At 32.0% G+C, this 14,959-nt stretch overlaps 2 protein-coding genes across 2 annotated transcripts in view; both read right to left on the reverse strand.

The window, feature by feature from the left end:
• LOC117174921 overlaps positions 1-271 on the reverse strand; it is a 63,872-nt gene extending 63,601 nt beyond the window's left edge. The window contains exon 1 of the mRNA XM_033364378.1: positions 198-271. The gene's annotated coding sequence lies outside the window, so the exon portion shown is untranslated. The remainder of the gene's footprint in view (positions 1-197) is intronic.
• The window catches only part of LOC117174591, a 27,179-nt gene that overhangs the window by 2,566 nt on the left and 9,654 nt on the right, over positions 1-14,959 (reverse strand). Inside the window, exon 3 of the mRNA XM_033363822.1 lies at positions 40-345. Coding sequence (XP_033219713.1) covers positions 40-345 — 306 coding nt within the window. The remainder of the gene's footprint in view (positions 1-39; positions 346-14,959) is intronic.

A 14,959-nucleotide genomic window follows, 5' to 3' on the forward strand; every position in this document is an offset into this window, starting at 1 on the left:
CCCATCCCTAAACTTTAAACTTTCTCTTTCTTTACTTACTATGAGTGCATCGCAGGGGTTTCCTTTTTCATTGCACTTAAACATTACATTACTTGTCCAAAAGTCGCCATGGTTTAAAACACAAAATTCATCAGCATCATATTCAAATGCAGAAATCAGTCGTGTTCTTATTTCGTCAATTATTTTTCTCAACTTACAAGCAATTTCCTGATATTCCTCGTCTTTCCATTTTTCTTCAATAGTGAATCTCAGTTTTTCTAAGCTAATTCTGACAAATTTGTCAAAGTTTTCTGGAAATCTTGCCAATCCACCTATTCCATGAAAAGCTTTAATTAGATCGGGTTCCTGAAAAACAATTTCTAATTATTTTACAAATAGTAGTAGTTTGGTGAGGATTGATGAACGCTTTTAACTTTCGCGTTAGCAAAAAGTTTCCTCTAATAATTTCTTCCTACTGTACTTCCCCCTCTCCTCACTTCCGCAGCTAACCCTACAATTCTACTTGCCTTCCGCAACCATCACTTTACCTCATCTACTCGCCCACAGCATCCTACTAGCCCTCCTATTATTTCCTTCACTACCCTCAACACCCTCCCCTTATTTCCCCTTAATTCGTCTACTTTTCCCTTCCTTCATTTCCCCTACTTTCGATCGTTCATTTTCTATCATTTCCTGTAACCCCTTTCCTCTTGCTACCCTTAATTCTCGCTTATTTACCCTCCTCTTACTTCCATCCTTTCCTCGACCTTTTTTTCCCCTAATTCCTCTCACTTCGCTTCCCTGATTTCCCCTCCTGTGAAAAAATTACGCTGGACCCTACAAATTCTTATTTTCAGTTATAATAATCTCGCGCACTTTAAGTTTAACATTCTGATTCTAATGAGAAAGCAAAAGAAATATTCAACTATTTGGTTGAAAATTTGTCTTTTATGTTTAAAAATGTATTTCTTTTGGTAGAAATTTTATGTGATTTGGGTTAAAATAAAATTTTTTTCTAAAAATTAATCTGATTCTCTTAAATATTCAATGACTTTGTTGAAAAATCCCCTTTTTTCATTGAATTTAAGTGTTTTTGATTTGAAATAAAAATATTTTTGTTTGAAATATCAAATACTATTTTTTGAAATGAAAATTAATAATTACACAGGCCTACAAAAAAAATTGTCTGAACCAGACAAGCGACTAGGCTACTCTTATGGATTTTGAGCCGCTAAATCCGAATATGGCCTCAGAATTTGTCCTACACGTCTCAGTTTTTCCCTAGATGCAAAAAGTAGGGAAAAGCCTAGGGTTTTTCTCATCACATAGGCCATACAAAAAATTTGTCTGAACGAGAGAAGTGACTAGGCTACCCTTATGGATTTTAAGCCGTTGAATTCAAATCTGGCCTCAGAATTTCTCCTACACGTCTCAGCTTCCCCCTGGATGCAACAAGTAGGGAAAAGTTTAAGGATTTCTGGTGACACAGGCCATAGAACAAATTTGTCTGCACGAGACAAGTGACCAGGCTACCCTTATGGATTTTGAGCTGCTGAATCCAAATCAGGCTTTAGAATTTATTTTAAGCGTCTCAGTTTCCCCCAAGATAAAGAAAATAAGGAAAATCCTAGGGACAACTTGCACGTTATTTTGATAATACCAGTATACGCGAAAATAGGCACATCGATATTATATTCTTAGGTGCAACTACTGTTAGAAACTTAATTTGTACACATAAATTCTTCAGTGTGCCTTCTATTTTTCATAGTTTGGGTAATTCTAGGGAAATCGAAGGGCTTTCTCAGATTATGCAGATTTACACGGGAAAAAATAACACAAAATCTAATATCCTTTACAGTTTTGCGTGCGAAATCAGTCACTTGCCCCGTGCAGACAACTTTTTTTTTGGTGGGCCTGTGTGACCAGAAATTCCCTAGGCTTTTTCCTACATTTAGCATATAGAGACAAAATGGAACAAACCCAAAAAATGTACATACCTAGGTTTTTGCCTATTTTCTGCATCTAGAGGAAAACTAAGATGTGTAGGACAATTTCTGAGGCCAGATTTGGATTCAGCAGCTCAAAATCCATAAGGATAACCTGATCACTTGTCTCGTGCTGTCAAATTTTTTGTATGGCCTGTGTGACGAGAAAATCCCTAGGCTTTTCCCTACTTTTTGATTCTAGGGGAAAGCAGAGACGCGTAGGACAAATTCTGAGACCATGTTCGGATTCAGCGGCTCAAAAATCCATAAGGGTAGCCTAGTAACTTCTCTCGCACAGACTTTTTTTTTGTGGGTCTGTGTTATTTATTAAAAATGTATCTACTTGGATGAAAGTAAAACTTCTTTGTTAAAAATGAACTTTTTGCTTAAAATTCATTGTTGAAGTTGGTTGAAAATCAAATAATTTCTTAAAAATTAATTTTGTTAGTTGAAGATCTTTCTGGTTGGTTGAAAAACCAATTTTTTTGAAAATTCGTTTTTTTAAACTAGTGTTTTTTTATTGAAGATAATTTTGTTAGCTGAAAATTAAACTCTGTCATTATTGATATTAAATTAATCTTTTTTTGGTTTAAAAATTCATCTCCTTTTGTAGAAATTTGATGTGGTTCATGTTTTTCAAAAATTAGTTGATTTTTTGTTGAAAATTAATATTTTTTTACTAAAAATTTAACTATTTAATTATTTCTTGAAAATTCATTGTTTGTAGTTAAAAAGTCAATCATTTTTCTTTGAACTGGATGTATTTTGTTGTAATTTTTATTTTGTTTAGTTGAAAATAAATGTTTTCGACAGAAAATTTAGCTCTTCTATTTTGGGTTGAAAATTCAATATTTTCAATCACAAAATTTTAATATTTTTTATTTAAATGCCAATTGTTATGTTTTTTTTTGAGATTTATTTTGTTAATAATATAACTGTTCTGTTGAAAATTCGCCTTTTTAGATTGAAAAGAACTATTTTATGGAAAATTATATTTTTGGTTGAAAATTCATATTTATGGGTTAAAAATGCGTCATTTCTTTTGAAAATGCATTTATTTTTGTAGAAATTTAATCTAGTTTGTATTTGTAGGAAATCAGTTGTTTTTTGGTTGAAAATTAACTTTTTTGACTGAAAATATAACTATTTCATTATTCCTTGAAAATTCATCGTTTTCACTTAATAAGTCAATAATTTTTCTTTGAGCTTTAGCTATTCAATCTAGAGTTGAATATTCGACTCTTTTTAATTAAAAATGTTTGTATTTTTTGTGTAAAATACCAATTATTTCGTTTTTGTTGAGATTTATTTTGTTAAAAATTTAACTGCTTTGTTGAAAATTCGTCCTTTTGGATTAAAAATTCATCTTTATATATACGAAATTCAACTATTTGGATAAAAATGTAACAATTTTGTTGAAAATTCAATTGTCTTCTGAAAAATTAATTTTTTTGACTAGAAGATTTGACTAATTGCTTAAAAATGCAACTGCTTGCGAGTAAAGTGATCTTTTTTTTTTGATAATACGACCATTTGGCTCAAAGTTGATCTTGTTTGTTAAAAATTCATTTGAATGTTAAAGATTTATCATTAGAGTTGAAAATTCAAAAATTTTTATAACAACTTAAACATTCTGTAAAAAATGTAACTATTTTGTCAAAATTTCGTCCTATGGTATTAAAAATTCAGCTATTTGGTTGAATATGTAAAGATCATATCAAAAAGTCATCTGTTTTGTTGAAAAATTCAACTGCTATGTTGAAAATTCGTCTTTTTGGATTGAAAGTTCTTATTTTTGAATTAAAAATGATTATTTTATTTTGTAGATAACTTATCTTTCTTGGTTACATTTTTTTCTTGGTTAACGAATAATATTATGATCAGGGAGTGGATTAGAGGCACTGTGAAGTTATCTGACGTGTGCAGCTTGACTCTCATATGCTGAGAACCGTCGGTCTGGTAGAGAGGAGGGCGCGAATCAACGACCGTGCTCGGCATGCGCGCGCATCCTTGTCGCTCGTCCAACCGGGGTTCTCCGTACGTGAGATCCGAGCTGCGTTCGTCAGCTAACTTTACAGTGGCTCTAATACGCGCACTCAATTTATGATCTCTTACCCTCTCAGCAAGAGCGACTGATCCTGCATGAAATTTAGCCATTTTTTCTATTGCTCTGAGACAGTGTTCAAACGACAATCCTTTGAATCTATCCCCAACAATGTATCCTTCTCTCGAAAGGTCTTCCATAATTATATAATTTGACATTCCATCCCCATAAAAAAGAAAAGGTGAAAGTTTGCAATCTACATAGTTTTCTGTTTTCGGCAGCACTTTTGTAAACATGTATATTTCGGTACGAAAAGCTTCATCTACTGTTTCAGATCCAGATCCGGATGCAAAACTTGGAATCTATATTTTGACAATAAAACTCGTTTCTTGAATATTTTTTGGGTTTCTCGTATTTCTATTCTCATTTTTGCAGCGCTTTACCAGTATTCTTTGGATTTTGCTGAGAAAATTATCGCCTTTAGAAGTAGCCAATTCCTTTTTAATTTCCAAAACTTGGATATTTTTGTATTTTTGATGAGCTTCAAGAATGCGCTCGCAAAATGACTCGTTAATTTCTGTGAGTTCCATGATTAAGAGAGAAATTTTTTTCTCTTCGTTATCGCAATTTCTATCAATTTGTTGAAAAAATATATTTGCTTTACGACACTGGAAGTGTTTAAATTATTGTTATCAAGTTTCTGTTGCAAGATTTTTCATTCTAAATCTTCCAAATTAAATAAGCTTTGAAAATATATCGTTGAAATAACAGCATTTTTAATTTTGTGAGTAAAATCTTTCATAACATTTAATTGTAAATTTCCAAACTTAAAAACTTTTTAATTTTAAAAATGTGCCATTAACTGTCTTGATTTTTAAAAGTAACAATCGGAAACTTTTCAATTTTAATGATGTAAAAATACAAATTTCTAAATTCTGAAATTATGATGATTTTGAAGATCTAAAGTAAAGCTTTAATTCTATATTTCTCCAACTAAAGAAATTTCTAAAATAAATCGTTTCATAAAGTTTTTGAATGTAAAATTAAAATTTTTTTATTTATAACGTTTTACAATCTAGAGTTAAAAACTTTTAAAGCCATACCATTGATCAGTGTTCAATTTTAAACATGTATAAGTAAAAATGTCTAGCTTGTGGAAATAAAAAAAGAGTTTTCAATTATAAATTTTTCAATATGAAGAAGTGTCGATGATAGAGTATCAAAATTACAGATTATTCTTCAATTGTTAGGCTTAAAAATTGCATAATTTGACAAAAATCATTAAAGTTACATCACTTATCATTTTTAATATATAAAATAAAAAATTTTTAGTTCCAACGTTTTACAATTCAAAGTTCAACAATTTTAAAGACTTCCCATCGAAAACTATTCAATTTTAAACTATAAATAAAAAATTAAACGTGCTTGATTAAATAATTAAAATGGTTAAAAATGCCTAAATTCCGAAGAAAAAAAAAAGAATTTTCAATTCTTAATTTTCCAAAGTCAAGAAATTTTGATTATGATGCATGAAAATTACAGTTTTTTAAGTGTTAAGCTAAAAAATTAAATAATTTAAAAAAAATCAATATTATAGAACTCTTAAGTTCTATGTACGAAATTTGTAAACATTTTAATTTCAACATTTCATAGTTCAAAGTTCAATCATTTTAAAGATTTAGGTACCATTAAAATTGTTATAAAGGATCAAAATAACAGATTTAACATTTTTAAACTTTAAACTTGCATAATTAAAAAACCATCAGTTACAGACTTTTTTATTTTTTATCATAATTTTTTAGAATGTTTTGCAATTTAAAGTTCAAGGATTAAAATAATGTAAGGTACCAAAATTACAGAATTTGTAATTGTAAATTGTAAGAAAAAAGAGAATCTTTAAGTTTCAAGACCTATATTTTAAAGGTATGTAATTTTGAACTTTTTAAAAAATGTTTTATTTATGAAAATTTGCTATGGAAAACTGTTAAATTTTAACAATGTATAAGGGGCATTGCACACAATATTTGTCACTACAATTTTTTCACGTTATTTATTTTTTTTTGTTTAACACTCAAAAATATTCGATAGGTATTTTTCATTTCAAAATGGCACGCAAAGTTTTCGAGAAAATTAAAAAAATGCATTTTCATAAAAAAGTACTTTTTTTCGATTGCTTATACTGCGATATTAAGCAAAGATATGAAGATTCATAGGTAAGATAAAATGTGGGCCTTGTCTTCAAGTTTCGAATAAAGTTGACTAAAATCCACCTTAATTGTTTATTTAGTAATATAAATCAAATATTCATAAAAAATAGATTTCTTTTCAATTTGGACCTGTTTTAAAACTTTATTTTTATTTTAAAGAGTGGACTAAACGTTTCTCTTGATCGTGAAAAACTTAAACCCACTATTTAAAATAAATTTTTTTTAACAGATGAGAATTGAAAAAGATCTATTTCTTATAAGCATTTGAATTAAATTATTAAATAAATGATTAAAGTGGATTTTGATATACTTTCATGTGAATTTGAGGAAAAGGTCCCCATTTTATTTTTTGTATTAATTTTCATATCATTGTTTAATATTGGAGTATAAGCAATTGAAAAAGGTACTTTTTATGAACAGAAGAATTAAAAAAAAAATTTTCTCGAAAACTTTGCGTGTCACATTAAAATAAAAAAATAGGTATCGAATATTTTTATTCCTAAATAAGAAAAAACAATATTGTACGTGAAAAAAATTTCGGTGTCAAATATTGCGTGGAATGCCCCATTAATAAAAATGCTGAAATTTAGACGATTTCGAAAAACAAAGTTCAAATTTATAATTCTCAGATTCCAAACTGAAGACATTTTGAATTTAAGTGATCAAAATAAAAGAATTTTGAATTTTAAAACTTTTTAATTTTGATAATGTGTAAATAAAAAATAAAATTATTAAATGATTTTAAAGATTAATTGAAATCTAACTAAAATTAATTTAAAATATCAAATGTAAATCATTATATTTACAAAATTCTAAGGGCATCTAAATTGTATTATAGTAATCAGAGACTGTTTACTATTAATTATTAAATATTAACTTGTAATCGAAATCAGTAAAGAATTAGTAAAATTTTCACACAAATCATCTTTGCATAATCTCCTGTAAAATCGATTTTGTTACCGAAATATAAAAAAATTACAATTTTCTTTTACTAAATTGAATCAGTAACGAATGTGCAATTAATTTATAATAATAATCTTAAAATAACTGTAAAATCCGGGAATTAATATAATATTGTTAAAAAAAGGGAAATAATCAGGAATGAAATTTCGAGGTGAAAATCAATGCAGAATGGAACTTTACCAAAAAGATCTCTTTTAGATCACAGTATTATATGCGTCTTCACATTCTTATTGTGACACTCGCGCTGCGCGCTCGATTTTCGAAAGACGTTTGTAAATGTATTTTTTCCGAACCCCCTTAAAATAAATAAAAATTACAATCCTTTTTTCAGACATTTTTCTCTATCTCGCGTGCTTATGCTAAAATGACGATTTTGCTTTTAATATTATTTTTGACTTATAAAGCAACATGTCTTGCAAGTCATCTTTTAGATTTCTTACGTGTATCGCGTCTTTTGGCGTAATGTTAGAATTTGTTATTTTCTGCATATTACTTACGATAAATAAAAACAAAATTACGCGACTTATTGGAAAATGGTAAAAAGACATTTTTAGATGAGCAGGCTGCGTTCTGGCTCACGATTCCTACCATACCGACATCGAAAAGCTTCCACCTGGAGTGATTCGTGTCCGTGGTAAGCTTCGAGCACGTTCTCGAACTGTAGTGGTTCGTGTCCATGCTAAGCTTCGAGAACGTTCTGGAAGGATCCTGATGACGTCACTATTGCGTAATAGTCTGTAACCAACCTAATGTAAACAGGTTCAAGATTATTGTGAGAAAAACAAGGATGATTTATTGCTTCCTGGTAGATAAGACGTATGTTCAATGCGCAAAAGATGCAGGTGTAGAGGTGAAATTTGATATGAGGGTTATGCATGACATCCTGTTTTGACTATTAATTTGATTTATTGCTTCCTGATAGATGATACTTTTAGCTAAATATTCCTGCCTTTATTTGTATAATGCGTAAAAGATGCCGGTGGACAGATGAAATTTGATATGAGGGTTATGCATGACATCCTGTTTTGATTATTAAGGACATTCTCTTCGGTGACCACGTGACCAAACTAGACCCCGGTTATGAAATTTTTTTTTGGTGTTCACTGCGTCCACATGAATTGAGATATCGTGTTTAAACTTTGACACATAAAATAAAAAGCACTAAAGAACTTTTGTATACATCAATATATTGGTAATTTTAAGGAAAGTTTATTTATAAATTGATAGAATAGGATATTACCATTCGAGTTATAGCACTTTGCACAATTATTTTTGGTATAATGCATTTTAGATTTTTTTATTCGCTCATATTGAGCACTGACACCAATTTTATACTAAATCGTCTAAACCTTGAAAAAAAATAATATAAGCAATAAAATTCGCAACTTCGTTGCAAATTAACAAATAAGTATCTGTACACACGTAACCTATCATTATTTTTTGGGCATTTTTAGCGATTTCTAGTGGAGAAAGAAAGAAACTTTGAATGTCGATGAAGTCGAGATCAAGTGACTAAGTTCGTTCATGAAATTTTGGTGTAAAATGATTTTAATTTTTTTGGTCCTACAAATAAGAGATAAATTTCAAATTGGAAACATAGCAACACTAGCAATGTGCTAAAATTTACTCGTCGGAGTTCTCCAACCAACTTCCATAATTCTTAACGTTGAATCGATCAGCTGATAACTATTGTTGACAGTGAACCAACCAGCGGGACTCAGCGTCGGACTCGCCTTGTCTTTCGACCCAGGGCGAAATTTTATTTTTATTCTTGGAATTGTTTCATACCAGTACGAAAAATGGCATTCTAAGATGTTCCTCGATTTTTTTTAATCGAGGCATCTACTTTATCGACGTTAATAGTTTATTTTCTAATTGCTGTAGTATTTTACTCAAAAACTTTCTTCGTAATTATGAACATTTTGATATATACAAACGTTCCTTAGTGCTTTCGGTATAACTTCCTAAATCCTGAACACGATATCTCAATCCGTTTGGACGTAGTGAGGACCGAAAATAATGAAAATCATTTCATTCTCCATACAAAAATTTTATGAATGAACTTAGTCACGTGATCTCGACTTTATCGACGGTCAAAGCTTCTTTTTCTCTCCGCTAGAAATCGCTAAAAATTCTCCAAAAATAATTATAGGCTACGTGTATGCAGATACTTATTTGTTGATTTGCAACTAATATGCAAATTTTATTGCTTACATTAATTTTTTTTAAGTTTTAGACGATTTAGTCCAAAATTGGTGTCAGTGCTCAATATACGCAAACCAAAAAATCCGAAATGCATCAAACCAAAAATTATCTGCATAGTGCTATAACTCGAAAGGTAATATCCTTTTTCATCGACTTATAAATAAACTTTCTTTAAAACTATAAGCACATTGATGTATACAAACGTTCTTTAGTGGTTTTTATTTAATCTGCCTAATTTTAAACGCGATATCTCAATCCGTGTGGACACAGTGAACACCAAAAAAAATGCTCATATCCGGAGACTAGTTTGGTCACGTGGTCACGAAGAGCATGCCCTTAAGCCTGTGAAAAACATTCTTCTGCAGTCTAGAATCTTCGAGAAAAAATTAGAATTAAAAAAAAGATATATATAAAATCAATCGAAGGTAAGAAAGGTATAAAAAAGCATTTCTTATGGTAGGTCATATACTCAGGGATGTTTGTCGCTTTATTCTAGTATCAAGTAATGACAAACGCTTTTAATGACAAAAGGCATGCACACGGAAAAATCTAAAGGTCATGTTTCAGGCGACGAATGGAGACTGCGTGTTTGGAATTCTAGGGGAGTAAATGATTTCAAGGTAAAAGAATTGCGTAAAACTATGGACGTGACGAAACTGGATATTTTATGTGTGCCCGAAACAAAGAAAAAGGGATGCGCAACCAAAGACATAAAAAACGGCGTGTTGAAAAGCGGATTTGAGATATGGTCAGGAGTAGACAGTGAATCACATGGTAAAAAAGCAGTAGGTCTGATTTTAAATTAAAGAGCAAAGCAGCATCTCGGAGATTGTGGTTTCGTATCTTCCAGACTGCTGTGGGCTATAATGAAAGTAGGAATCAGAAGACTATTTATCATAGCATGCTATGCGCCAGTTGATAGTGATCCTAGAGAAGTAAAAGACGCCTTCTGGGACACTTTAAATGAAAGGATAAATATTTGCGAACATAGGGAAAGAATAATTCTACTAGGAGACATGAACGGATGGGTGGCATCCAAAATCAGGATACAGAAAGAGTACTAGGTAATTTCGGGGATCCAAGAACAAACTATAAGGAGATAAATTAGTTGGTCTATGCTTAGAAAGGGGTCTGTTTATTATAAATACTTGGTTTAGGCATAAAATGATCCACACGTACACCTGGTCTAAAGGAAATAGCCGCAGTATAATTGACTTTGTTGTTGCGGATGAAAGACTAAGAGAGTTAGTCAAAGATACAAGCGTCATGAGCGGTCCTGAATGCAACACTGATCATTAGCTTTTGATCTCAAAAATTAACTTAGGTCGGGGATGGAGAAAAAATAGAAACAAGAAAACAAAAAAACGCGAATTAAAATTGAGAACCTACAGAAACCGGATGTGTGAACAGATTTCCAAAATAAGATAATCGAAACCATAGATAGGGCAACATGGGAGGACCGCATAAAAAATAAAAGATATAGCGGGCGTCTGGACAATGCTACGGGACACCTTTGTTAGATGTATGGTCAAAGTGTGTGGTACCGCAGTTGTAGGAAGAATGTCTGGTGATGCGTGGTGGAATGATGAAATTCAGGCTGCCCAAAAAGCAAAGAAAGAAGCGTACAAGAGAACTTTGAACATCACAGGTCTTAGAAATGAGGAAAGAAATAGATGTAGAAATGATTATAGACACGAAAACAGGATACTCAAACGATCAGTTAAGGAACGTAAAGATACAATTAGAGCAGAAGAAGAGATTAAAATACAAAACGACTTTGAAGGAAGCAGGAAACTACTTTGTAAAAAAATAAAAGGAAACAAAAGTATAGAATTTCTCAACATGAGAAATAGGAGGGGAAAAATGTGTATATGATGCAGACGGAATACTACAGGCTTTCAGAGACTATTTAGGAGACAATTCAGTGATGAAGCTATAGGACACAACAACTGCGATGTTAAACACGATGCAATAGAAAACTCAATTGAGAAAATCTGTGTCATCGAGGTTATGGATATAATTAAGAACTAGAAAAACGGTAAGGCTGCACGGGTAGACGGTATTAACGCTGAAATGCTTAAACACGGTGGCGAGTGCATACCGCATATACTGTGCGAATTGACAAATTTACGTTTCGAGATGGGAGACGTCCCAAACGATTGGAAAAAGCGATTATCGTACCAATATACAAGAGAGAGTGAGATAAGAGCGACTGTAATAATTACAGAGGGATTAGCTTATTAAGTATTGTAAGTAAAATATACTCAAAAATACTTATTCGTAGGGTAATGGAAATAACAGAAGCAAAGATTTGGGAAGTCCAAAGTGGGTTTATGCCAGGTAGTTCATGTACTGATCAAATATTTAGCTTAAGGCAAATAATAGAAAAAAGTTTGAGAGTAGAAAAAAAGTTTTCTGTGCATTTGTTGACCTAGAAAAAGGTTTTGACAAGTTAGATAGAAGTAAACTTTGGGAAGTCCTGAAAGAGTATGGAGTCAATGGATGGATCTTACAAGCTATAAAACATTATATACATGTAGTAAAGCGAGTGTAAGAGTGAATGGGAAATTGAGTGACTGTTTCGATATTATTCAAGGAGTTAGACAACGATGCGTTATATCTTCATGGTTATTTATATTATTCATGGACAAGTGTTTAAGAATGGCTCTTTTCGACGAAGAGGGTGTGGATATCGAAACAGTAAGGGTACGTGGATTAGCGTTCGCAGATGATAAGGTTGTTATGGTAGAGTCTATCAAAGACTTACAATGAATGTTGAATAAACTAGATGAAAGCATGAAGAGCATGGGCCTTATAATTAACGCAAATAAAACAAAAACTATGGTGTTCGAAGGAAAGAGTGAGAAAACACTATGCAATATTTTATTAAATGATGGGAGAATTGAACAAGTTGATAAGTTCGTGTACCTTGGTAGCTTATTTACTAGGGACGGGAAGATAGATGAGGAATTAGATAGACGCATAAGCCAAGGTAAGAAGGTTATTGGTAGAGCAGGCCCCCTTATCAGAAGTAACAATGTATCAAATAAAGCTAAAATAGCAATACATAATTCTATATTTGTACCGACTGTACTATACGGTAGCGAGACATGGACTTATCAAGAAAAAGATAAGAGTAAAATTAACGCAATTTACATGAGATTCATGCGCATAATATGCGGGAAAACTCTGATGGACAAAGTAAGTAACGAGATAATTCTGAAAGAATGTTGTGCAGAAGAGACGCTAGTAGACACATGGGAAAGAAATCAGTTAAGATGGTTCAAACATGTTGAGAGAATGCCAAATGAAGGACTAACGAAACAAGTGTATCGAGGTAAAGTAAATGGCAGCGTGCCCAAAGGTAGACCGCGGAAAGAATGGTTAGAATGTGTGAATGAGACCCTAGTTAGAAGAGACATAAGAAGTCACAGAAACTGTGCATTCTGTGCATCTTCCAAAGTATCCTCGAGTTTTACAGGTACTAAAGAATGCGGCATTTTACCAGCATTCCATGGTATTCCATGATGATTACGCTCTTTCCATTTGTTCATAGATTTATATTTTCGTGGAACGTCTTTCCACATGCAGGGTGGTTGAAAGAGGAAAGAATATTGTATTTTGCCTGTTTTTATCAAAGAGTGGTAATATAGCCAATTCTTCCAATACAAATTTATTTTCCGGCAACTTAAAGCCCTGCATATCCACCAAGTACTGCATCTTGAATGCAACTAAATTATTTCTAATTTATTACAGAATTTTTATACCAACTTTTTCATCACCTCACTTATTGGTTTATACTCAACTATACGATCGTGCAAAATTAAGCAATATGCCGATGTTTGAGCGGGAAAATTTTCACTAGTTTGAAATTCCAATCAAACGTCAACTGGCTCGTATTTCAGTGACTCATTCTGTTTAGAGCAGTCAATCACTACTAGAGGTGCATGATCTATAAACTCTCTTCTCGATAGCAGTGATTGTGGTTCTTTACCATAGTAATTAGCTTGAAAGTTTGTATACAATTCATAAAGAAGAGCATACTGATTTCGATTAATATCAAGATTCAAATTACTATAAGGATAGAACTAATCATTTAAAAATAATTTTACATTAGTCAAATTGCAATTATCAAACTTGCTGCAGTTTACAATAGTATCATCTTTTCTGTTTGTCTGAAATCCTAGTATAACAAATCTCGGTTTTTTCAATTGTGTTGAAGTTTTTACAGTCCAAATATGGTTTGAAGTCGCGGGAACTAAAATATATTCATATAGTTCCCAAGTTTGAAAACTTATTGAAATAGATGGATCTTTTTCAATATATTTTAGCAACTGAAATTTTCTTGAATCAGACGGTCTAACGCTAGGCAATAACCACACTATTTTATTGATTTCAATTTTATACTGCTCAAGAGGGGATGTTTGCAAGATGGGATTTGCATCACTCTGTGATCTTATCAAAATGAGTTCATGTTTAGCATTGATAATGATTTTGTGATAATCTTCAGTAAAACCAAATATCATGCTAAGGGGTATGGCTACATCAAAGTAGCCTGTGATGTTTGTTAGTGATTGATTGTTATTATTTACATCAAGCTAACCGGTATTCTGTATGTATTGTGATTGTCCTGGATTTAGAGATACATAATTTTTCATGAGACTAGTCAGACCAACATTTTTATTTCTATCAATTTATATTGCATTGATTTCAAATCTTGCTTCTTCAAACAAATGATGGATGACATTAGAAACGAAAGATGTGTTTGTCACCTGTACTCCATCAGCTTTTACGACTCTTTAATGTACGTGAAGTGAACTTTTGCTCGGCAGGAGACACTGGTCCTGATTTTGAACGACGATCCGAATTTCATCACTATTGTTGAAGGTCGATGAGGCATAAGGGTGATGCGCATGAATTTCACAGTGTGCAATCGACTCATCAAAGATGATTAGTGCTTAAATGTTCAAAATTTCCCCTTCGATGACAAATAATCAATCGCTGATAGACATATTAATAGATGTAGGTGCAAAACATCTTAAATCTCTTTATTCTCTTCTTCTTTTCGGAGCTTCAGGCCTAGACTTTTTTTTAGGAAAAGGGCGCTTTCAGATGTTAACCCTTTGACTGCTCTTTGTCGACTGAGTAGTTTGCGGCATTGTGCTGGTTTACTATAACTAAAGCCAATCTTTTGGTTGAAACCGATGCTCATTATTAGAGAGACTTGATGTGCAGTCTGATTGTTACAACTTCACGACGAAAATTGACTAAAAGTCCGTCTTGATCAAATATACGGAACTGTATATGATCTATTGTCTGCACGGCGACTGGTAAGTACATGACATGAGACGATACTTCAACTATCTTATATCCAGGTGGCACTAGAGGGAAAAATTCATGAATAGTATGTACTTTCTGACCATTAATGTATGCACCTGTAGTTATGCTACACTCAATTCTCAAAGAATTAACTTTTATGAGTGGAAGCTTCTAATGTGTCCCCTAAGGGTTTACATTTTTCTTACACCTTTTCTATTCCTTTACACACCCTCCACACACTTACTTGGTGGTGGAAG

Source organism: Belonocnema kinseyi, chromosome 6, assembly GCF_010883055.1.
Source record: "Belonocnema kinseyi isolate 2016_QV_RU_SX_M_011 chromosome 6, B_treatae_v1, whole genome shotgun sequence".
NCBI classification, from domain to species: Eukaryota; Metazoa; Arthropoda; class Insecta; order Hymenoptera; family Cynipidae; genus Belonocnema; species Belonocnema kinseyi.